Below are 23,493 nucleotides of genomic sequence, written 5' to 3'. Positions count from 1 at the left end.
AGACTCTTCAGAGATCACGTTCATAGATTCGTAGACGTCATGGTATCATAAATGCAATGAATAGCCGAGTTGTAGGTCTATCCAAGATAAATCATTGAAAGGGGAGCTTTCTCCACATTAACGCCAGCCTCCAACTCTCCCCTCATCCCATCGCGCCTTGGCCTCTTTTCTCGATGCCAACTTGGATGCTTCCACTCTCACTCGTCGCACCCAATCTGCAATCTCCTTCTCCGTGGCACGGCCGTGGTGATCCTCGTCCAAGAAACTCTCCTCCACGGCTTGACAAACAGCCTCCTGCTCCGCGATGGCCGCACTTAATCGCTGATACAATGCTTTAGGCGACCACGGCGCTAGAGCGGCATCCATTTCCGTTTGCTTTTTGCGCCAGGAGACTTCAAGCGACTGGTGCTGAAGGAGCATGGTTTCGGTGGAGGCGCGAAGCTCGGCGACATGTTTTTGGGTTTCAAGCACGCGGTTTGCAAGCTCCTGATTTACTTGTAGGAGGAATTCGAGGTTCTGTTGGCGCGCTGTGTGGGAGGGGTGGTGGCTTGAGAGCGCAGATATGAGGTTTGGGTCCTTGAGAATAGTTTGGAGATCCAGGGTTCTGTGTTTGTTAGCCTGTGGTTGTGGTTCGAGGAGCTGAGGTAGCTTACGATTTCGCTTTGACTAATTCTGGGAGCCAACCCTCTTCAATCGTTGGTGGAGCAGGGAGAGGGGTGGTTTGAAGATATGTCGGTTGTTGGGATCCTGTGACCTGAGTATCTGGAGAATAGCCATAGGATCTTGGTTGTTGAGGCGTTGGTAGGGAAGACATGTTTTGAGGGGTGCCTCCTCGGCTTGCTTCGTGACTGCTGGGTTTTGGGGGCGGCGGAGGAGGTGTGTCGGCATTTATGGGATTCGTCATTGTTGGGGCTGAGTAATAAGATGGTTGTGTAGGAAAGGGTGACGGTGTTTGAGACATGATGTATAGTGAGTGTCCGAGACTGTTAACGTTGATGTGGGGTTTCGGAGGTCGGAATTGGAGAGCGGGCAGCTTAAGGCTCAAGCTGTATATACTAGGACACATTGAGTAATAAAATCGTATGGCGGGATAGGCCGTCGTATTTACTCCTTTAGGACTGGCGCTTTCTAAACAGGTCACGTGAGGACATCGTGAAATTAGTACTAGACTCTAGTAGTAGTTGGAACTTGGGACTGCCTCGTACTACAATCAGGCCCATTGTTCCATAGAAAAATGTACTCTTCGCCTTCTGTGTGAAGGGGGACATTTCAAAATGTCACCAACAAGACCTTCTTCATAACTGTGTAGAGTACATCCATTGTACCAGTAGTATGCATGCTCTGTTTCTTACTCTCCTCGTATTATATAATTGGACATACAGTATACTACATCACGAATACTTGGAGTCTATCAAAAGCAATTGGCACTCTGGTCAATGTTGTATTCATTAAAGGTGTATCAGGATGACTCTCAAAAAATCTCATGTTGGAGACAAGTACATTTCGTATAGTCGTGGGATATAGTAGCCTCAATCATAGGGCAATCAAGGTATGCCGGATATATTCAAAGGACATGTTCCCTCTATTCGATCCTTTGGCGGGATTCGCGCTCATTGGTCTCAATGCTTGAGCTTGCAATAGCATCCATCACTAGCTCACGTAGCTCATTTTGGGTGGCCTCGCTGTGGAAGTCATCGCGAGCAGCCAACTCATCAATCCTTCTCTTAAATTCAGGATCCACCTGGGCTTCTCCATCATTGAGTTCCTGCTCTGACATAGTGCCAACATTGACCTGCATGTTGCCGGGAATGGGCTGTGGGGCATTTAATGGGCCTGCAGGTGAGTCGGCCACAGGGGCAGCAGGAACACCACTGACTTCGCGAAGGTAGGCAGACACGCCAGGGTTCTCTTCTTCGGATTCCATCTTCTCATATGCCTTCATGCCTTCGTCGTTTGTCTTGTTATAGTCCACGCCAAGTTCCTCAATTAGGCATCGGGCAACCTTGGGCTGCTCTGTTACGAACAGGCATGTTTCACCATCTTCATCGACTAGGTTGACATTGACGTTGAACTCTTTCACAAGCGCACGAAGGAGATCGGTGTGACCGTAGGAAGCGGCTGCGTGGAGAAGCGAGTATCCGGACTCATCCTGGCAGGATGCGATTGCGGGATTGGATCGCAACAGGTCCAATAGTGCCGCGGGGTTGTCGCAAGCAAGGAGGTAGGGATTTGGCTGGGCCATGATTGTGGGGAGAATGAGTCAAGATTGGATTAAATATTCCAAGGTATTTGTCAATCAAAGCCAAGGAAAGACTTTGTTTAGGTCTCAATGATGTTAAAGTTGGGGGGGGAATTTCGCGGGCAAAAAAAAAAAAAAAATCCCGATAAGATTTGTCCGCCTTTTCCTATTTGGTTCCCCGCAAGAGTGACGCACAGCCTTATGACTCTTAAAAGTTGGCCTCGCGCGTATTCATTGTCTAATTGAGCGAATAGAGCCGACAACCAAATAGGCAGCACCTGGCAGAATTGTCATAAATACATTCCTTTGTGCCCGATCCTTCTGTTCTTGCATTCGCTTCCACACCTCCGCGCCTCCACCCCACCTCGACTCCTCGAGTGCCCCTCCATAGCCTAGTATTCCCATTCACACCGCAGCTACCGAATCACATCAGGAGGTTTTTTTCCGACACCGCAGCCATGGCGCAAGATCCTCATGTCGTCGCTCAGCTTGTGAAAAGCTTAGAGGATGCTCGAAAGATGGGCATGGCAGAGAAGAAGCGAAAGTACAATTGCAAAAAGACAACTTTCTCAGTCCGTGGAACCGAGAACGTGACGGTCGACTCTTGGAAGTTTATGGATTGGGACTACAAGCGAACCGACCTCCCTACATATGCCCGTGGTCTTTTTACCCACCGACGCAGCAACGGTGTTCCCGAAATTTCTGTACGTGGATACGACAAGTTTCACAACGTTGGCGAAACCCCCGATACGCGCTGGAACAATATCGAGGACAACACCCGGGGCCCATATGAGTTGAGTGTGAAAGAAAATGGATGTATTATTTTCATATCTGGAATGGAGGATGGGAAATTGTTGGTGTGCAGCAAGCATTCCACTGGATATCGCCCCGACGCTGAGATCAGCCATGCTATGGCTGGTGAGGCATGGGTGGAGCGACACGTCGCGACAGTGAATAAAACCACACAGGATCTCGCACGAGAGCTGCGCGAGAACAATCTTACAGCTGTCGGAGAGCTGTGTGATGATGCATTCGAAGAGCATGTTCTAGCGTATGATGAGGACGCTGCTGGTTTTTACTTGCATGGTCTCAACTATAACCTCCCTGAATTTTCCACAAAGTCCAGCGAGGAAGTCCATCAATTTGCCGACAAGTGGGGGTTCAAGAAGGCGAATTTCGTGAAGTTCGATGAGCTTGACGAGGTGAAGAGGTTCCTGGAGGAAGCTGCAGAGACCGGAACATGGGACGGTCGGGAGACTGAAGGTTTTGTCGTTCGCTGTAAGAAGAACCAGAATGGTCGGGGTCCCTACCAGGACTGGTTCTTCAAATACAAGTTCGAGGAGCCTTATCTCATGTACCGCCAGTGGCGCGAATGCACCAAGGCTGTCATCTCAGGTAAACTTCCAAATATCAAGAAACATCACAAAATCACCGAGGAGTATCTCCACTTCGCACGAAGAGAACTCATCAGGGATCCAAAAAGGGCAGAGGCCTTCAACCACAATCACGGCATCATCGAATTACGAGAACAGTTTCTACGGGAGAGTGGTCTGAAAGGCTCTGAGATCATCGCCATGGAATCTCAGGCGAAGGACCAGGACGAAGAAATTGAGCGTGACGTTGTCATCGCTCCCATTGCTTCTCTTGGATGTGGTAAAACCACCGTGGCACTGGCTCTAGTTCATCTCTTTGGTTGGGGTCACATCCAAAACGATGACATTCCCAAGCAAAAGAACAAGCCCAAGAAGTTCGCATTCGAACTCACAAAAGCGATGGCAACGGCGCCAGTGGTGATCGCTGACCGCAACAACCACCAGGCGCGCGAGCGGCAGCAGTTGTTTGAGGATATTTTCCCTGTCATCCCTACCGCCCAATTCGTCGCACTCCATTATGTTCACGAGCCGAAAAATGAACTTCTACCCGCCATCAAAGAAGTTACCCGAAAGCGGGTATTGGAACGTGGTGACAACCACCAGACCATTCGGGCCGGCACGAAGAACCAGGATGAGACCATCGGGATTATGGATGGATTCTTACACCGATTCCAGGGTGTTGACGCTACCAGAGCCCCAGACGAGCATTTCAATCTTGTAATTGACTTGGACGTGTGTGCCTCTTCGAGAGATAACCTCGAGACGGTCGTGGCTGCCCTACATGTTGCATACCCCAAAATTATGCCCACCTTGCCCACCCAGCACGATTTAGACGCTGCCATTGACGCTGCCATGACTGAATACAAGGTCCAGAAGGACCTGAGTTGGTCTTACAAAGATCAAAACAAGAAAGACAATACCAAGAAAGCCAAGGAATCGCACCATGCCAAGGAATCGCACCATGAGCCACCAGCTGAAATTGCTCCCGCGATTCTAGCTCGCAAAATCGAATTCTTCCAAATCTCCGTTAACCCCAAAGATGTCTTTTCTGTTTTCCACTCCCTCTTCGCCGCTGATGTGCCTGCGGATGCTTCCCGGATGTACCACCAGCTTGTGAACCAGCGCCGCATCCAGCCTACCTGCCATGTCACTCTCATCCACCGTGCTTTGAGCGAGGCCCGCTCCGATATTTGGTCCCACTACTCGACGCAATACGTTGACACTTTAACTGCCTATCCAGTACCCAACCCTATCCAGAAACCCCCGACTCTCGGTGCTGCACGCGTTCGCCTCGAGCGTCTTGTTTGGGATAATCGTGTCATGGCATTTGTGGTCCGTATCCTGACAGCAGATGTGCAAAGCTCGGACGAGAAGGAAACACCTGATCTCCCATGCGCAAATGCCATTCCTCACATCACTATTGGCACTGCTTCGCCTGATATCAAGCCGAAGGAGAGCAATGACCTTCTTCAGCGTTGGTTGAAGGAAGGCTCCGGTGGTAATACTGGTATCTATGAGGCCGAGGTTAAGGGGGTTGAGGTTATCGATGGAACTGTTGGATTGGTTATGATGCGTGGCCGGTGAACTAATGAATTTGGCTGAGATGAATCTTTATATCTTTCCCCCCCTTGATACCATTACTCAACTGTGTTGCTTTTATTATAACACCCTGAGGACTTTTGTCAAAAGCACCAAAACTCCAAAAAAATCTAAACATCAAGAATTATCATATTTCATCATTAATCTTCTATTAAATAACATAATCGGCACTGGTTTCCGGAAATCCCAGATCCTCCAAATCCCCAGAAATGAAACCGCCCATTCAAACCAAACGCGCAACCAATTTAGTACCTGAAACCTTCCTTTGCCGCAACAAGTCAAGCCCTGAACACAATCCCTCCAAACCCCCATGAACAGTTTGAAGAGGTGGCGGCCTGAGAATCTTAGAAATCCCCTGCAACGATGCATAAAACCTGCGCAACGCTTCCATATCCGCGGGAACCTTGCCAAATTTAGGCCCAAAAGGAGCAAGCCACTGGAACTCCGCACCGAAAGCCGTGTAAGCAAGCAAAAAGTCGATCTTGACACCATCCCAATCCGTTCTCCCCGAGTCCAAAAGCGTAACCACCCACCCCCTATTTTTGCGCACGACATCTGCACAAAACGCGGTGGACTCGCCCTCGGAAAAACAGTCCATTGCGCGGTCAATGGTAGGATAGGCACGAATGATTTCTTCAACGGCCGTCGGTGACCGATAATCAAAGACATCATCGGCCCCATACTCCTTCACCAGGTCATGCGATTTCGGAGAAGCAGTAGCCACCACTTTCAATCCTGCCAGCTTGGCCAATTGAATAGCATAAAGACCAGCGGAGGTTGCGCCGGAATAGATCAGGATCGGCGTCCTTGACCGACCCTTGTCCTCGCCTCCGTCTGCCCAGGGCACGCCGAGCCGAGTGTTCAAGGCTAACATGGCGGTGACGGCCGACACGCCGAATGTAGCTGCCTCTTCGTCGCTCAGGGACGATGGGACTTTCCAGGCCAAATGGCCCGGGATCTTGAAGTACTCTGCGAAAGAGCCACGGTCGGTATACAGGCCTCCGTGCGTTGATCCGGCGACCCTGTCACCGACCGCCCAGGACTCGGTCATCTTGGCTCCGACCTTGGCGACGGTGCCGGCGTAGTCGCAGCCGATGATCGCGCCGCGGGGTGCCAGGATATCGACGTGCTTGAAGTCGGTGGGATTGAGAGCGACACTTCGCACTTGGACGAGGATTTCGTCCTCTGCTATCTTGGGGACGGGGACGGTGGCGATCTTCACGCCGTCGCCGTATGAGCTTCCACATGCATAGTTTGACATGCGAGTGATGATTGAGCGGTTGCCCACCAGGGCTTTCATCGACCCGGGGATTTCAAGACCCATTTTTGGGATCAATGGAAGTTGGTGATGAGTGGTCAAATGTTGTGAGTTGGAATGTGAGGGGAGAAATAGGGGACGCGGCTCAAAACATGTGAGCTTGAACTTGAATAAATAAGAGACGATCACTAGAATCGCATGTGAATGTGTTGCATGTCAAGCTTAGAGTAGTTTAGTGTTGGTTTATAGTTGCTTATCATCACCATATTCATGCCGACAATCACGTTGATCCCGACCTCGGCTTGTGAAATATCGGGATGAGGTGACTTTTTCTTCCCGTCCCGACGGCTCTTCAATTTCCCCGTTTCCCTCCAGGAGAGAAAGAGGCAAATTTAGATCTTAGCTATGAACCTGAGCCACGTGCGAAATGTCGGAGTCAATCGGTAATCAAATTCATGGATTCGTGCTCGCAATAAGGTTTTGTCAAGTGTTCGTTCCCTCGGTCGTAGAGTCGGAGAATTTGCTATAGATGGAGTTCATCCGGGGCCCGGGCCGATCTCTAGCCACAAGCTTACTAGCCTACTAGCCTAGGCCCTCCATACTTGATAAGAGACTTAAAAAAATCCCCCCAGTGTCTTGATTGTCTTTCTCTAAACAAGTTGATAAAAGTGTTGTACATAATATGTGGGACGCACTCCAAGAACTTCCATTTTTGTGCTGGAAAGGACTCGACACTAGCCCGACTGCCCGAGGTTTGATGGCTTCCTGGGTCAAAGCACGTCTGGCCCTTCTTCAATTTCCCAAGCTTAAGATAGACAAACCTAGTTTTGCTATCCTGGATATCTTGCTAAATAGATTTACAAAATTTCAAAATAAATACACAAAAAGAACGGAATCTCTTGGTGAAATGTTTTCACATAAAGTTATTATCGACTGAGTTTACGAGGGGAGAATGGGAAGCACTGAAAGTGGTGGTAAGGAAATTGCTAAGATGGCAAGTCGATCCACGACGAAGGAGTCCATTTAATGAGACAACTAAGACTAGGGAGAGAAAGAAAGAAGAACAAGACATCTGGAGACATCGGAGAACATTTGAACAAAGAAAGTACCAGTGGGCGCGTAAGCGCCCATGCATACTAAATGTAGTATCCATGGATATGATCCCCCAAGCCTCTAGCCTTCGCTTCATGACCTCATTTATTGACACTGCAGGTGTTCGTTGGCTTTTTTTCACATTTCGGCCCGAGATCAATTATGTAGGTACTAACCTTGATTTCTGCTACTCGAATATGTACTATTCCAACATCGCAATTTCCCGAGTTGGAATATGCCGCATGCACAGGCAGCACAGCTATGTCATCAGAGAAGTTCAACCAACTGGCAATGTTCAACTGGCAAGTGTTTCCAACTCACCGGGTATACTAACGAGTCCAATAACGTCAAGTCAGCAAAGTACCAAATGAGGAAATTCGTACGTTTTTAGATTAAATAGAGACGAACGGGTTTCGGAGTAACCGGAAAAGGACCAAAGTGGAGCAGACGTGTTTCTAATTGGACCAGAGAGGTGGATTTCCTCGCAACAGACACCTGAATTAGTTGATGCAGTGCAGCCCCCAAAAGCCTAAAATAGGAATCTGGAGGAGTCTCAGAGTTGATACAGAACAAAATCCACGTAAGATCTCACACCGAATCTACTTCCTTTTTATACTTTACATCAACCTTGCCATATTGAGATCTATCCCAACTTTGGAACTTATATGCCGGCAGCCGAGTCCTATGGTGTAAATGGTTTGCCCTGTGCCACGCTCCGCGGTATATAGTCTTTGACTCCATATCTTAGAGACAGCTAAATACCGAGCCCCGCCCCCCCCGGTCCTAATATTTAGATATATACTACTATTTGCATTGTTTTAGCCAGAGTTTTACAACATTGAACTTCCAGAATCAGTCATCATGGAAACTGATTATGATGTGGTTATCATCGGCGCCGGTATCTCGGGCATCAACGTCGCATATCGACTGCAGTCGCAGTTTCCATCTCTACGCTATGTCATCTTGGACAACCGCGAAAATCTAGGCGGCACTTGGGATCTCTTCAAATATCCAGGAATCCGATCGGATTCAGATCTCTTCACCTTCGGTTTCGACTGGTACCCATGGTATCAAAACAACCCCATCGCCAGCGGCCCGGACATCATCAAATACCTAGAAGATGCCGCCACAAAACACGGCATCAAAGACAACATGCGTTTCCAGCACAAGGTCCTCAGCGCAGACTGGTCATCAACCGAAAAGACCTGGTCCCTCACCATAACCAAGAACGGCCAACCCACCCCAACATCCCTCTCCACACAATTCCTCATCTTCGGAACAGGATACTACAGCTTCGAAACCCCGCTCCAAACCCAGATCCCAGGCCTAACCAATTTCTCCGGCCAAGTCATCCACCCCCAATTCTGGCCCCAAGACCTCGACTACACCGACAAGAAGATCGTCATAATCGGCAGCGGCGCAACAGCCATCACGCTCCTCCCCACGCTCGCCCAAAAAGCAGCAAAAGTCACCATGCTCCAACGCAGCCCCTCCTACATCATCTCCGTCCGCAATAGAACAGGCTCCTGGCTCACCTCGCTCCTCCCAACCTCCCTCCAGCACAGACTCGCCCGCCTCAGATCCCTCCACCTAGGCCGCCTCTTCTACCTCTTCAGCCAGTCGTTCCCGAACGCCGCAAAACGTCTCCTCACCCGCGGCGTCGCCCGCCAACTACCCGCCCACATCCCGCTCAGCCCGCACTTCACGCCCAGCTATAACCCGTGGGCCCAGCGGCTCTGCGCCGCGCCAGACGGCGACTTCTTCAAGAGCCTGCACACGGGCCGCGCGGACGTCCAAACCGACACGATACGACAGGTCACGGCTAGTGGGATTGAGCTGGATTCCGGCTCGAAGCTAGACGCGGACCTGATCGTTACGGCGACGGGGTTGAAGGTCGAGTTTGGGGGCCGGGTTGCGCTGTCGCTGGATGGGGTGCCGTATCAGTTGAATGGGAAGTATACGTGGCGCGGGATGATGTTTCAGGATCTGCCTAATGCGGCGTTTTTGTTTGGGTATGCTAATGCGTCGTGGACGCTGGGGGCGGACGCTACTTCCGTCTTTATTTGTCGGCTTTGGAGGGTTCTTGAGCAGAGGCATGCCTTGGGTGTTGTGCCGAGGTTGAGCGAGGAGGAGGCCGGGCAGTTGGTGCCCGAGAGGTTTATGAAGTTGAACTCCACTTATATAAATCGTGCTTTGGCGGATTTGCCTTTGGCGAGCGATCGGGAGATTTGGAGCCCGGCGAGTGATTATTTTGCCGGGATGAAGTTTGCGAAGAAGGGAAGTTTGGAGGGATTGGAGTTTTTGGATGTGAAGGATTGATTGATTGATAGAGTGGGTATGTACATACTCTATATAGTACTTGATCTATTGTTGCTGCGTGCTTGGAGATGGGTCGGGCCTCGTTGGTTCCAACCTTGGTTTGGTTTCTTAGGGCTCTTATATACTCCGAACTTAAATCTACTTATGGATGAAGGTTAATCCACCGAGTCCAGATATGAACATTACTCTTGAATATCCCAAGGTTGAACCCATTAGATCATAGCGGCCACCAACATTGAAATGGAGACCTTGGAAAACATTCCTCCAGGATCAGTTCTACAACACCTTGGACGCATTTGATTATTCCAACGTCCCATCGCTAGCAGACGGTTTACATCTACAGAGCAATTGAACCTACCATCTCAGATAGCAAACCCCGATCCCATCGCAATGTCCGCCCTGCCCCAAGCCCCTATGTCAAGGTGCCTACGAGAATCCTCCCAAGGATGGGCCATCGGCCTATTCTGCGGCATCATCATACACTACCTGATCGCAAAGTGCTACAACCACTTGCAACGGCGGCGAAGAGAGAACGAGGAGTTCACGCCCAGGTACGTGGACTTTGAACTAGGGGGCTATGATCGCCATGAAGATATGCTCGAGGAGGGGACAGAAGGGGAGATGCTGGAATCATATACTGGGATGGATGGGGTGGTGGATTTCCCTAAGCGGGTTGTTGTGAGGAGGTCGCTGTGGGCGTGGGGTTGAGTTATTATTCGCATTTCGGGTTTTGCAATGAGTTTTGGGCGTGAGGAGCAGGCAAGATGCATGTGGCGAGGGTTAGAGGTTAACGGTGCGCCCGAGAGTTGAAGTTGGTGAAAGAGACTGTCTATCTGTACGCACGAAGGAAGCCCTGGAGGAGAGTACGCATGGGAGGCATGATGGCGCTCGAGTTGTACAATCAATATGTTACTAGTAAACATTCAAATGTGAATTCTTTCATAAACTGGGTATACTATCCATGCCCCTAAGCTATTTGACAGGAACGCGAGTGAAGACAAGTAGCAAGATCTCTATCTGCAACATGGAGTGCTGGCTTCATTACATATACAAGGAAAGGAGGGGGAGGAGCGATAATGCTTGCAGGTCCATGCAAAACAGTTCACAACGGCTTTGCCCTCGCTGAGTGTTCCATCGATCGCTCCGGGGTATAAAGACCACTGTATCTTAACCGCTCACCCAAGCAGACACGCGAGACGCACCGAAGCGACCCATGAACTGCAAGCCGGTGGTGCCCATGGGGAAGTAGCTGACCAGATACCAAACCAGGGCGGTGAGCTGAAAGATGGAGGAGATGAGAGTAAGGAAGAAGTTTTGGAGCTATGAGATAAAGGTCAGCCAGATTCAAGATATTGTAACAAGAACAGTAGGTGCAAAAAGTAAAAGACAGGGGCAATAGGGGCTGGGGGGATGGAAGGGAGTTCGGAAATCTTGCAAGATTTCCAGGACTCCGGTGCCAGGGACAGTGAGACGTGTATTCTGAGTGTCTGGCGCAGACTCAAGTGGCGCAAGGTTTTGTTGTCGCAGTGGCCTGGTTGCACAAAAAACCGATGATATGGGGTGTTGTTGACAGTAGCCTTGCGCCCTCTACGCAAAAATGCGTGCCGGCGTGACTGTGTATGTCATGTAGTACTGCGATATACCATAGGAATGCAAGATTCCCCTTTTCCCCGGTATTGTGCAACCAGGTTGATGTGCGACGTAATAGATGTGCAGGTGTGGGTGTGGATTTAATGATTGACAAAGAATGATACCAGAACGAGAAAAAAAAAGACTTACCCCGATAGCAAAGTACAGTGTTAATCCGATCGATCCAAAATAGGCCGCTGTGAATGGCAGCCGTGGTCCCGAGACCAAATGTCTAGCGTAAGACCAGGGTCCCATGAGGACTGCCCATGATAGCAGAAACAGAACTGAACCGACAGACCATCTATAGAGAAAGGCATCTTGTTAGCATGGAGATATTCCAGGGCAGTCTTGCTTTCTAAATTCTTGGCATGAGGCGCAGGACTTTGGGGAAGTCAACGAATAAAACAAGGCTTGTCCGGCCATAATTTTGGTACATGGTCCGAGCCCCCCAGCCCGCTCATGACCAGGATCATGGTAGTTCGGGGTTTGGGTGGCTGGATCAAAACCCGTAGACGAGCTGAACAGCATGTGGAAGGGTGGGTGGGGCTGAGAACGCAAGCTGCAGAAGGGAATAGCAGTGGTAGGTGAAGCAACTTACAAAACAGCGAATTTGCGGGGCTTGAGCGTCAAAACTGGAAACAGGAAGAAGCAGATCATGAAGCAAACGGCGGCGCCCAAATTACAAGCGCCAAATATGAGCATCCGATCCCATCGGCTCACTAGCAGATACCGTTCGTTAGCGTATTTTCAGAAAGTCCCCTCGGATCACAACCACATAGACAAGCATAGCCATGATAAGTCTTCCCGGCGCAGGAACTGCATTTTCGTCACCTGGATCAAGGCAGCAACCAAAAACAGGATGATCGTAGATATGGATCACGGGATAGAGCAGAATCATGAGAAAACAAAAAGAAAACGAAATAGGAAAAAGGGCGAGGAAAAAGAGGAAAATGCATTTTTTGAAAAAAGCAAAGCAACTTACATGCGAAGAAACCCTCTTCCTCTTCACGGCGATTGGGTGCTGGCAAAGGCGCGCCTGGGGCCTCATTGTGAGTGGGTAGTTGAACATAGCCACCCTGACCGAACGGGTTCATAGATTGCAGGCGCGAAAGAAACGGGGTCTCAGAGGAGGCATTAGTGCGGACGGGGAAATCCGGGTCTCTGCGCGACCAGCCTAACGAGTTGACAGAGTCGCGGAAGGTGTTGGTCGCCATGACGAGTACCGGCTAGTAGTATCTAGCTGGAATGGAAGAGAGGGAAAGACGTCCCAATTGAAAGGCAAAATACGAACCGTGCACGGCCGCGTCTGCAGACAAGGCCCGTGGCCCAAAGAATTCACAGTAGAAAAACGTCTGCAGGGACTATGCAAGATGGAGTGCAGATGATCTGCGCCGGATGATGAGCTGATCGCAAAGGATTGGCTGGAGTGTGGAGACTAGAGCAAGCCAACGGAGGGAGCAGATGACGCCCACGCCGAACGCGGATTCGGCTTCCCAACTTGACTACGGTCCCGACTTGTATCAAGCACGGCTGTGACTGTGATGAAGAGTTCAATCGAGCCCTACAGGATGACGACAACGGTCACCGATTGGAGGTGTGGGACACCGCTCGAGAATGGAGGCAAGGCGATCAAAAACCTTACGGGTGATCCACACACACGCTTCCAAATAGTGGATTCTTGCCTTGAGACTTTTGATACGGACCAGACCGCTAGCTGTTCCACACTATCGCTGCCCTTTTTTAGTGAGGGACAAACGAGGGGTAAAAAGATGCGAGTGGAGTTAATCCCAGGCGGCACAGGCGGGATTTGAAGAGTAACGTCAAGGCGGATTCGCCAAGCGGAGAGACGTTGGACCTTTCCGGAATACGAATCGATTCTGAGGGGGAAGTCAATGAAGACGAGGGAGCCGAGTGATGATTGGTTCAGGAAGCGCTTGTATTCGAGAGAGGGGAGAGAGTCGAAGGTCGATCAAGCCGAATGACGTTATGGCGTAGAGCTACCGATGCGACCAGCCCAGATCGGCGCTGAGGAAGAAGCTGTCAGATGATGGACATGTTTCGGAGCTAGGGTTCATTAGTGCGTATAGATGGTACATACCTTGGGGAAGATAATGGGGGTGTGGAAGGGGGGGGGGGAAAGGAAAGTTGGAAAGATCCGAGGTCACTGACCCCCAGGGCACGGGCCATGGACTCCGCAAGTTCCTCTCCACTTGTTATTGATTTCCACTTATTTTGGACTACTTTGTATATAGAAAATACAAAATTATAAAAAAATTATTATAAAAAAGCAAAAAAAAAAGAGTAAAGAAAACTTTGAATAGGACTAGTGTTTCTGTATCTACATTATCCAAAACAAGCTCAATATTCTCGAAAAAAAAAGAAAAAAAAAGAAAAATATTTGAGGTGATCCGGTATGCCATAACCGGATTTCCGTTCAAAATGTTAATGTGATCATCGAATAACATCGAGTAGAACAATAAAAGCATGCGCATACATGTGGAGAGATAACATAGTCCATATTTCATACGGTAGCATTAGACATTGAATACATACAGTACAGTCCTTTTATTTGGTATTTAGTATTATTCTATAATATTTAGTACGTATTTAGTATTTCATTTTTAATGACCCAGTTGCTATATTAAACTTCCCATAATGTCTCCCAGACTATCATCTTTGTCGATCCTTCTCTGGTTGGTGCACACCCTGTAGGCGATCGCAGTGATTTCGTAGGCCATGGGGTACTGAGCACTATATTAGTATTTAGTCTGCAGAAATCCATCTATCTAGGTATAGCTTAGTGCGCTTTATAGAGCGGCTCCATCCCGCACTTGTGTAGTCGTATCGGAAGCGCTCCCTTTCCAATGGGTAATATGAGGTTGCATACCCTTTTTTTTTATTTTTATTTTTTTTTATAATCAACGTCGCTATCCGTATGTACGACAAGATGGAATTATCCGAGAGCCGAATGGAAATATTGCCCTAGAATCCTGGACGGCCTTGGGTAACATTGGCGTCCACTAGCTTCTAACATTCCTTTCCGTTTTGTCCTCTTTGCTTCTGTGGAATTTCCAAGTCTTTCCTATTCTATTTTTCTCTTTATCTCTGTGCTTGTTTCTCCTTTGACTCCTCTGCATGCTCGATCCAAGTTTCATCATAATTCCTCCGTATTATGCCCGACGTGCATGAATGGTATGAATGCATTCATGCATGAATCGGTGCGGCATGGGCCGTTAGCGACGTCATGTCAGGGCCCTGTGCCCTGTATACATCCTAATGTAGGAGAAGATAATTATGCGAGATAGACAAAAGATAGCACATTCGAATCAAGTGCGAGGTATATCCGATTTCAGCTCCGTAAACCTCATCTCTCAAGTAAGAAGTAGTTGTCTCCTTGCATCAACCGTGGATACTCGGCGATACCCTCCGAACCTTGACGGGACGGGACGTAGTAGGAAGATCCACGACCCCATTTTGATTTCCCTTCCCATCCGTGCATCACCGCGGAGATCGACCCGTGCTAACGATACAAGACTTAAGCGATGATCGTGTAGTTTCGATTTCTCATTTCTTTTTCTTTTTCCCTCTTTTTTCTTTCTTCTCCCCGGGGTGGCTTAGACACATTCCTATGATGCGCATGGAAAAGTTTCGCGATGTGGCTCAGTCTCCCAAAAGAGGGGACTAAAACAGGTTCGACCCATGAGGGTGGCCCTTTACTTCCAATCATTGGTCGGCCAACTCAGACACATTCCAACCCCTCCAATCGTTTGCTGCCGCCACATTCTGGAGATCGTGCCTCGACGAAGTGCGCGTACGCCAATACCACACCGGCAGGCCACAGAACTGTTATCGGCTTGCGCTGGAGCCTGGACACACGGACCGCTCACTAAAAAAAAGGAAAAAACCAAAAAGAAAAAGAAAAAAAGCTACTGAAAGAAAAAGCATTCAAGGCTCGGGGCTTCGCGGAGAGAAAGAGCACGGTCCATGCTCCGATCATCGCCCCAATATGATCGTCACTGGTCTGCACGACATCTTATCCTGCACACACTCATCGGATAGAGTTGACGGGGCTTACTTGAAATGACGAAGGTGAGATCCGACGCTCTGGACACCTTTTGACTTGTGTTTTTTATGCTGTTGTTTTTTGCGCTTTTGCGCTTTTGTGCCATTTGACCTAGATTCTGGTCTACGGTTTATATTCTCCGGTACATCTCTTGTTCAAACTTTGTTGATCTCCGGCACTCCTTCCTTGAGGGATGCCAAAAATGGAATTTATTCTTTTGGTTTGATATGGTTTTAGCAACACTTTTCTGCATGGAGATCGTCCTCTTACCATACCCACATGGTCTCATTGGGGGATCTCTACTCCCCCACCTGTTACCCCCTCCCTTCGTCTTCTATACTTCGGGGACACTAATGCACATCTTTGATAGATTAGGCTTTCCTTCAGACCTCACTGGCTCAGGTGTTTCGTCCCAAACTTACAGTCTTTTCTGTAACCCATGTTCATCTGATACATTCTTTCCCCGTGCAATCAAGGTCTAACGTTATTTATAATTTTTGTTTTTATTTTCAAATGTTTATGTTATTTGATTTGATTTTTGTTTTTCTGAGTCATGACGCCAATACAGGTGACAAACACCTACGGCATCATGGGATAGACGCCGTTGACTCCATCCGGCTGTATCACCCTTCCCCCCTTCGTCCCAGTTTCCTTCTTTTTTTTTCCCTTTTATTCACGAAGATGCCCTAGATTAGATCTACCATCATATTCATCCACCCTAAAATACCCAAATACCACGATAAAAAACAAGAGGCTCGGGGGTTTACTTGTTGCCACCCTTCATGCACACCCCCTCCACCTTTTTATTTTATTTTACCTCCCACACCTTTTTGTACAGAAACAGTAATTCTGAAATCTAAAATGGATAAATATGATTTTATAAAAAAGAAAAAGAAAAAAGAAAACAGAAAACAGAAAAAAAATACTCAATAGACGCAAAACACCAAAGAGTTAAAAAAAAAAAAGAAGTAAAAAAGCAGGGTACTGTATGTCCGAAGCCGACGCCGGCAAGCCTCATCGATTCCCACCGATCGACGGGCTGCATGACCGATGTTGTAATGATATCAAATGAGAAGTCGAGGGGCTCGAGTTCTTAAAGTGTCCATTTCCTCGATCTTTCTGCAAGTGCTTTTCCTTTCTGCATCTACGGCTGCTGCGTTGTCACTCCATCACTGGCTTCTCGTATTCTACGACCCATTTCAAGCGCCTCATGATTCGCAAAGCCCTACAAGTGGATCAAGAGCTATTTCCGTTGTCTCAACGCAGGTACGTTGCCTTCTACCTTTTACTTGTTGGGTTTAGGAGGGGTGATCTCTTTGGATATGTCTTGGTGTTCCCCCAATCGTTCCTGCATTGTTGCCTGCCCCCTTGGGTGCCTTAGTACCTCACCTGGTTCCAGCCTATGGGGTGTACCTTGCCCAGTGGGCCATGGATCCAGCCACGTGTAGGCGGTTATCGACATGGAGGCTCTGTCTTTTCTCTTTCTCTGTCTCTTTCTCTTTCATCCCTTGATCTTTGTCTGCTTTATATATGACTCTTTCCCTTATACCTGTATACTAACCTCTTTTACCCGCAGGCATCGACATCGATATCATCAACTTGAGATACTTCATCTCCCCAGAGTTTCTGGTTGATCTGGTAAGGACATGTGCTTTCTAGTGGATTTTCTTTTTCCATTTCTTTCCCATTTCATTCCCCATTCCAAACGAGTGAGATGACGTGTGCTTCGTATTTGGTGCAATCCGAGCGTTTTCAGCTTGACTTGTACATACTGGAAGTTCAAAGTTGAGTGCTCTTGCCACTGCCACACCGCTCTCTCCACCGCTTGTTCTGACGTTCCCCCGCTCTCCGCTTTTTACTTGTTTCGAATGCTTTTTTTACTTGTGAATTGAAGATTGAAGAGAAAAAAAGGCTTTGATTCGCTCAGAAAAGTGCATTACTTGGTCTCTTGTCACTCTTGCTCGTTTTCTGGTCTAGCCTTATTTTTTTCTTTTTTCCCTTCTTTTTCTTTACTGTTGTTAATTTCTTAAAATTTTGCCCGCGCTTATCTACTTACTTCCCCTTCCCGCCCTTTTTTTCTCTTACCCTTTGTTCCATCTCTCCCCTTATAACACCTTGCCCATTATTCCCTTCCCTTGGTTCTGAACTTTGCTCATTGATATACTCTCTGGTATAGTTTGCGATCTTCCTTTGATCCTTCCCCCCCGTCTTCATCTCTTTTATCCCCGGTCTATCTGGCCTGGGGACCCTCCGATCTGCAAACCCCCCGGACAATTTGTTCCCCGAACCCGTCGACTCATCCCATCCCACATCAATTTTAGGGATTGGAATCCTCGACACCGCAAGATTCCACGGATCAATCTACACATCAAACATCTGGTTGAAAAAAGGTAAGGTTTCGCGATTTCAATTTTGTTAGTCTGGTGGCCAAAAAAGAGTTGCCTCGTTCGCGCGCCTTGCCGACGCAGGCAAGCGCATTCTCCATTTGCCGACCTTCCCCCCCCCCCTCCCCTTTCTGCGGGTGAAACCATCCGAAGCTAACTTATCTTATAAATAGATTTTCGATCTTTTTCCAGATTTTTTGATCCCCACCATTTGATCGTGGTGACAGTCGCCTTTTTTGTGCAGTCTGAATTTCATCCATTTAGAGAGGGTCAGTAAACCAGCGCGACGACTTTCTCTCCCACTTTTCGCCGACCCCGCGCTGCCCCACAATCCTCATACACAACCCTTGGTATCCAGGAAAAATGGCAGAAGCAAGTCTTTTCATCAAACACGAATCTGACGGTCACAGCAATCCTTTCATGATGTCTCACTCCGGTTACTCCATGAACTTTGGGAACCCCAACGAGGCCGTGGATCCCTCGGACCTGTCCATGCAGCAAGGCGGATTTATGCCTTATTCATACGGGTCTCAGCAGAACATGTCCTCCAGCTTCAACTTTGGAAACTCCGGGATTGATACCGACGAACTTTTGGACTTGGAAATTAGCGCGCCAAATGGCCACCAGCGTAATGACATGAATTACATGCAGGATCAATCCACAGGAGCCATCGCCATGAGCCACCAAAGTCAGATGTCGCATCTCTACTCTAATACCCCGGACAACGCGCCAATGGCCAGTCCTTTCGTCCAGAACAGCTTCAACTACGAACAATTCCGGATGAATCAGCAAAACCCTAACATGCAGCACGCCGGTTCCTTTGACCAGAACTATGCTAAGAACCGCCCGGGCTTGCAGAATATGGAACGTGTTCCCTCGGATGGCCGGAGCCCCATGACCCCAAAGACCCCTGCCCTTGGATCCTTGAACTTGGGTACTCCAGAGTCTGGCAGCTTCCCCGGCCAGCCCATTCGGACAGGTGGCCTACAGCCTCGTCACCAGAAGACAATGTCCAACCAATGGGATGGAACTCCGACCAGCGCACACTCATACATTGACTCACCGATCTCATCGCCTTCTCAACACCATCATGCTGGTATTTCGGAAATTCTCAAGTCCGGAAAGCACGCCTCCCTCCCTGCCAAGGTTGATAACCATATGCCCGGCAGTGCCCAAGATCTTGAATCACAGGAAGCCAAGCGCCGACGCCGGCGCGCCTCGCACAATTTGGTTGAACGCCGCCGTCGCGACAACATTAACGAACGTATTCAGGACCTCTCGCACTTGGTGCCACAGCACCGATTGGAAGATGACAAGGTCCGGAAACAGCTCGTGAACAACAGTGCCCTTTCCATGGCTGGCGCAGGTGGTAATGCTGCCACCTCTCTTCTGGCCGGGGGCAATGGACGACGCGCCACCCCTGGTAATATCACCATGGGTCTTCCCATTGAAGAGAAAGAGAAGGGGCCCAACAAGGGTGATATTTTGAACGGAGCTGTCAGCTGGATGCGCGATCTTATGTGGGCCTTGCACGTGAAGTACCAACAAGAGGCTGAACTTGCCGAGATGATCAGTAGTCTTGGTGGCACTTGGCCATTTGAACCCACTGAGGAAGAGAAGCGCATGCGCAGTGAGATCCTTGATGCCTTGGAGATCAACGACCCCACTTCCTTTAGCTACACCCGAGGTCCCGGTAGCGGTCTGCGGGTTCCCAAGCACACCAACCTCGCTGGTGATGCTATGGTGGGTGGTGACGGACTCACCCCGCCTAACCTGAGCCCCTCCTACCACAGCGGTGCCAGCAGCACCAACGGAGGTCAAGCTCAGTACTGGAGTACTTCTGGTCATGCTGGAATGAGCTTCAAGGAGGAGGACGAGTATGGAATGGAGATGAACTGAGATTGCAGATTCACCTCATTTCGATCATATTGTGTTGACATGTTGCATACACGGCGTCTAACGGAGGTCCCGATTAGTCGGCGTACTAAGGAGTGAGAGAGTTTATGGGATTTGAACGCATTTTCTGTGGCTACGGTTTTACGGTTCATTTCTATTGTGTGTTCGCGTTTGAGATTCCCTTTTTCTATTCGTTAGCGGATCGGGTAATGATGGCCACATACACGATCGCAGGTTAGAGAATGTTCGCCATGGGTTCTTTTCATAACCTACTGCTGGAGCCTCGATCCCTCATGTCTTCATGATTCTGAATTTGGCTTTTTTGGGTTTTTATCTTTTTTTTTCCAGACTGATCTGCGGATTCCTTTTTGGTCTTTTTTCTTATTATTCTTTTTTATCATCCCATCGATACCCCCGATTTCCTTTGAATATGTTCTCTTCATATGCCGATTGCATTTCTTATTTAGTCTTACATCGTGAATTTTCTGTGACATTTGAACTGTTGTTCGAGTTTCCATATTTCAATTTGGATTCTTTCCTATTTCTCTACAGATATCGCTATGTTTGTCTTGACTATTCCTCCGCCTTCTATTCTGGCCCTAATATTCCCCCTTATTCCCATCATGGCTTCTGCCCCACTCTGATATTTGCATTGGGTTTGGTAGTTTCGGTAATCTGGATAGCGACTATAGCTATGTCCTCTATCAGAGTCTTGATTCATCTATCATGCCGTACTTCCATCTAAGGCGTTGTTCAATTTATTTCACCTTCTCCCCTCTTCTAAGGTTCCACTTATATGCCGCCCTATGCAATGCCCACTCAATAACAAATACTCTCCCGCCTACTCCTTATCCGAGAAATAACATCCACATCATACGGCTCCGTAATCCGAACCATAGCCGACGCTATAGATTCCGAATATCCCGACGTAAGCCGGTCCAGCGTATCCATATCAAACCCCTTCAGAATCTCCATCGCAGAAGAAGACCCCAAAGACCCCTTCGCCTGGCCCCCGAGTATCGACGACAGAAAAAGCGCAGACCCATACACCTGGCTGAGCTGCTGCAGCGCCCGAATACACTGCAACAATCCCTGCGATCCCTTACTCTCCACCTGCGCATCCCCCGTACACATCTGCTGGATATGAATTATACCCGCGCGCAGAACCATGGGCACGACGCTGGTGGGCAGATAGCAGATGAGATGTTTTTGGCATAGATCTTGGATGACGGTTGTCATTTCTGCCGCGCCGAGGAGGACAGGACTTGAGGAGAGTTGCTGCTGTTTTTGCTGTTGTGGAGAACGTGGCGTCTCATCGTGCTCAGCGAAGAACTCCAATTGTCGATGGAGCGTGCTGTGAATCTCGCAATACACCATTTGTAGCCAGGCGCAGTGGACGTGGAATATCACGTCCGCGTCGGTGGGTGCGAGGAAGGGTTTTGGTCGGAATGCAATTTTGGGTGGTAGGCCCGCGAGCCAGTCGTCCAAGTCCAGCTTTGATAAAGCCAGACTTGTTCTTCTGCGTGATTTGAATTTATCTGTGCTTGGGTTTGACGAGGACAGCCTTTGCAGATCCCACGAGAACATGTCGTCCCTTATACAGCGACAAAGCTTGATCTTCTCGATAAAGATAAGCGCAAGGCTATTCTCGTTATCCTGGTAACAGGCACTCGCGTAGTCGTAGTCAAGATCTGAATCGCTGTCGTCGCCCGATCCGGTAGATTTGGGTTTGGATTTGGATTTGGATTTGGATCTGGAGTTCCTGCTTCGAGGCCGCGGGGGGAATATGCCCAGGTCTGCGGCCGTGGGGACCGGCATGGAGAGGTATACTTCGTTTTTGATAAGTGGTGCCTCTTGCAGAGGCAGGGCGATTAATCTGTCGCGAGTAAACATACTCCACCAAAGGAGATTTTTGAATCGCCCCTCGGCAGTCTCATCCGACGCATCCGGGTATAAGCCCACTTTGTAGGCGAGGGAGACGCAGACATTGATCCAGTGTCTGCCGTCTTTGTTTCGATCTGGATTCTCGTACCAGTATGTCATGAGGAGAAGGCTTTGCATGATGGCGAGGTCGTCTTCTTCGCAGTCGAAATCGTGGAGGGCCTAGAAACCATGCCCATGTTCGTGTTAGCGCAGGGTATTGATTGATTGATACACGCCCCGTACACAAACATTGTGTTTGTGTCTTAGTGTGTTTTTGTGTTTGTCTTATGCATGTGTCTTAACTCTTAACTTACCCGGGCGCGTTGGAATAAGGTCTCCAGTGCACTCCGCCTGGAGAGAAAGCCGGCTGCGTAGAGATATTTCAGGTCCACGAAGAAAGCACCTGCGAACATGACGGCCTGGAAGAGGAGGAGACTGATTGCTTCTTGCCCATCGTCCTCGATACCATCTTGAAAGGCTGTAGATGCGGCGATAGAATTTATATTTCCATTGAAGATGGCATTTGAAAATAGGTCCAGGTCCAAAAACGGCATGTGCGGATGCACATGACGAATGTACGATTTCAAAATCTCCTGTCCAAGTTCTGCTTGTGGAACGTCAAAGGCGCCTTTCCTGATCAGGAAATTCAGATCTTCTATCTGCAGATGTGATGATGGGGGCTTTATATAGTCTGGTAATAGATTGTCGTAGGGGGGTAAAGCCCATGTTGGACCAAGGAGACGGTGGATCTCGGTTAATAGATTGTCGAGCGGGACGGTGGTGAGAACGGCGGGATTCTGGGCCATCCCTGGCATGGGTTTCCTGCGTTTTAGGGCCCGTTCGGACATTTTGCGTGCATGTGGGCTATTTTTTTTTGGTTGTGTGAAGGATCTGGGGTCGTTTTTTCTGGGGTGAGCTTCCTTGGTGGTAATGTGGAGCTCGGTCCCTCTCGGCAAGCTCCGAAAGTGCGGGGATTAAGTGACATTTTATTGTTCAATAACTCCTGAAAGTACTGTTGTGATGAGATTCTATGGTGGAACTCCATTCAATAATTCAAAAAAGATCACGCCAGTCTGGGGCATGGCATGCTCTTCCGTCAAGTCAATCATAGTAGTCCTTTTTTTATGCCAGGAAAGTGAGTGTGGAAACCCAACCATTTAAAAGAACCAGCATTTGGGCCCTCGACTCTTCTCTCTTTTACACCAGGAAACCGACCCCAGAGAGTCAAAGACTTCAAAGCACCAAAATTTAGAACTTCCATTTTTCACTCCAGGAAACTGAGTCTGAAAACTCAAGCATTTCGAAGCACCAGAATTCAAAACTTTCCAATGTCGGCTCGTGTCGACTGCTGCCTATCCGACATGTACAGGCACTGGCAATTCTATCATGCTGGATCCCATGATACTGTGAGATCCAATAAGGACGCTAATACATATTGGCCGGGCGGGTTGCCATGACTTCCTTCAACATTCCATTTTGCGGTTCTGTCACCGTTCTGGAGGTCAACGTATTTTCCTTAGCCTCCTCATACGGTACTGAAAAGGCAGGTCATATGAGTCTATTTATGAGTACCGTTAATGCTCGGGTCTCGTTGAAATAAGCTTATCTTGATTATACTTGACTTGGTGACACATGTACGACTTTGTTCGTCAGAACATCTGCTCTCATTATTGTTTGACCGTCTGGATTGTCTTGCCGGATTGCGACTTGCGACTTGC

At 48.7% G+C, this 23,493-nt stretch overlaps 9 protein-coding genes across 9 annotated transcripts; 4 read left to right on the top strand and 5 right to left on the bottom strand.

Moving 5' to 3' along the window:
- Nucleotides 1–117: 117 nt before the first annotated feature.
- On the bottom strand, nucleotides 118–961 carry N7466_002642 (vacuolar protein sorting family 37 protein; the record flags this gene model as incomplete). The annotated part of the gene is made up of 2 exons (XM_057162040.1): nucleotides 118–604; nucleotides 654–961. The coding sequence occupies 2 exons, from the start codon at nucleotides 959–961 to the stop codon at nucleotides 118–120; spliced, it is 795 nt and encodes a 264-aa protein (XP_057025325.1).
- Nucleotides 962–1,582: 621 nt separating this feature from the next.
- Nucleotides 1,583–2,242, bottom strand: N7466_002641 (ankyrin repeat protein; the record flags this gene model as incomplete). Its single annotated transcript, XM_057162039.1, has 1 exon — nucleotides 1,583–2,242. The coding sequence occupies one exon, from the start codon at nucleotides 2,240–2,242 to the stop codon at nucleotides 1,583–1,585; it is 660 nt and encodes a 219-aa protein (XP_057025324.1).
- A 455-nt stretch (nucleotides 2,243–2,697) lies between these two features.
- Nucleotides 2,698–5,196, top strand: N7466_002640 (tRNA ligase; the record flags this gene model as incomplete). Its single annotated transcript, XM_057162038.1, has 1 exon — nucleotides 2,698–5,196. The coding sequence occupies one exon, from the start codon at nucleotides 2,698–2,700 to the stop codon at nucleotides 5,194–5,196; it is 2,499 nt and encodes an 832-aa protein (XP_057025323.1).
- Nucleotides 5,197–5,434: 238 nt separating this feature from the next.
- Nucleotides 5,435–6,535, bottom strand: N7466_002639 (zinc-binding alcohol dehydrogenase family protein; the record flags this gene model as incomplete). Its single annotated transcript, XM_057162037.1, has 1 exon — nucleotides 5,435–6,535. The coding sequence occupies one exon, from the start codon at nucleotides 6,533–6,535 to the stop codon at nucleotides 5,435–5,437; it is 1,101 nt and encodes a 366-aa protein (XP_057025322.1).
- Nucleotides 6,536–8,422: 1,887 nt separating this feature from the next.
- On the top strand, nucleotides 8,423–9,880 carry N7466_002638 (flavin-containing monooxygenase; the record flags this gene model as incomplete). The annotated part of the gene is made up of 1 exon (XM_057162036.1): nucleotides 8,423–9,880. The coding sequence occupies one exon, from the start codon at nucleotides 8,423–8,425 to the stop codon at nucleotides 9,878–9,880; it is 1,458 nt and encodes a 485-aa protein (XP_057025321.1).
- A 390-nt stretch (nucleotides 9,881–10,270) lies between these two features.
- N7466_002637 (uncharacterized protein) lies at nucleotides 10,271–10,588 on the top strand (the record flags this gene model as incomplete). The annotated part of the gene is made up of 1 exon (XM_057162035.1): nucleotides 10,271–10,588. One exon carries the CDS (start codon nucleotides 10,271–10,273, stop codon nucleotides 10,586–10,588), a length of 318 nt encoding a protein of 105 aa, XP_057025320.1.
- Nucleotides 10,589–11,047: 459 nt separating this feature from the next.
- On the bottom strand, nucleotides 11,048–12,723 carry N7466_002636 (putative Golgi traffic protein SFT2; the record flags this gene model as incomplete). The annotated part of the gene is made up of 5 exons (XM_057162034.1): nucleotides 11,048–11,200; nucleotides 11,660–11,769; nucleotides 11,944–12,068; nucleotides 12,108–12,228; nucleotides 12,492–12,723. 5 exons carry the CDS (start codon nucleotides 12,721–12,723, stop codon nucleotides 11,048–11,050), a joined length of 741 nt encoding a protein of 246 aa, XP_057025319.1.
- A 5,596-nt stretch (nucleotides 12,724–18,319) lies between these two features.
- N7466_002635 (basic helix-loop-helix domain-containing protein) lies at nucleotides 18,320–19,855 on the top strand (the record flags this gene model as incomplete). The annotated part of the gene is made up of 1 exon (XM_057162033.1): nucleotides 18,320–19,855. One exon carries the CDS (start codon nucleotides 18,320–18,322, stop codon nucleotides 19,853–19,855), a length of 1,536 nt encoding a protein of 511 aa, XP_057025318.1.
- Nucleotides 19,856–20,671: 816 nt separating this feature from the next.
- On the bottom strand, nucleotides 20,672–22,623 carry N7466_002634 (fungal specific transcription factor domain-containing protein; the record flags this gene model as incomplete). The annotated part of the gene is made up of 2 exons (XM_057162032.1): nucleotides 20,672–21,955; nucleotides 22,090–22,623. The coding sequence occupies 2 exons, from the start codon at nucleotides 22,621–22,623 to the stop codon at nucleotides 20,672–20,674; spliced, it is 1,818 nt and encodes a 605-aa protein (XP_057025317.1).
- Between the last annotated feature and the right edge of the window lie 870 nt (nucleotides 22,624–23,493).

The sequence above is a fragment of the Penicillium verhagenii genome, assembly GCF_028828195.1.
Source record: "Penicillium verhagenii strain IBT 33310 chromosome Unknown utg000003l_segment0_segment0, whole genome shotgun sequence".
NCBI classification, from domain to species: domain Eukaryota; kingdom Fungi; phylum Ascomycota; class Eurotiomycetes; order Eurotiales; family Aspergillaceae; genus Penicillium; species Penicillium verhagenii.
Note: the sequence above shows the minus strand (reverse complement) of the source record. Positions and strands in the feature narration are given on the sequence as shown.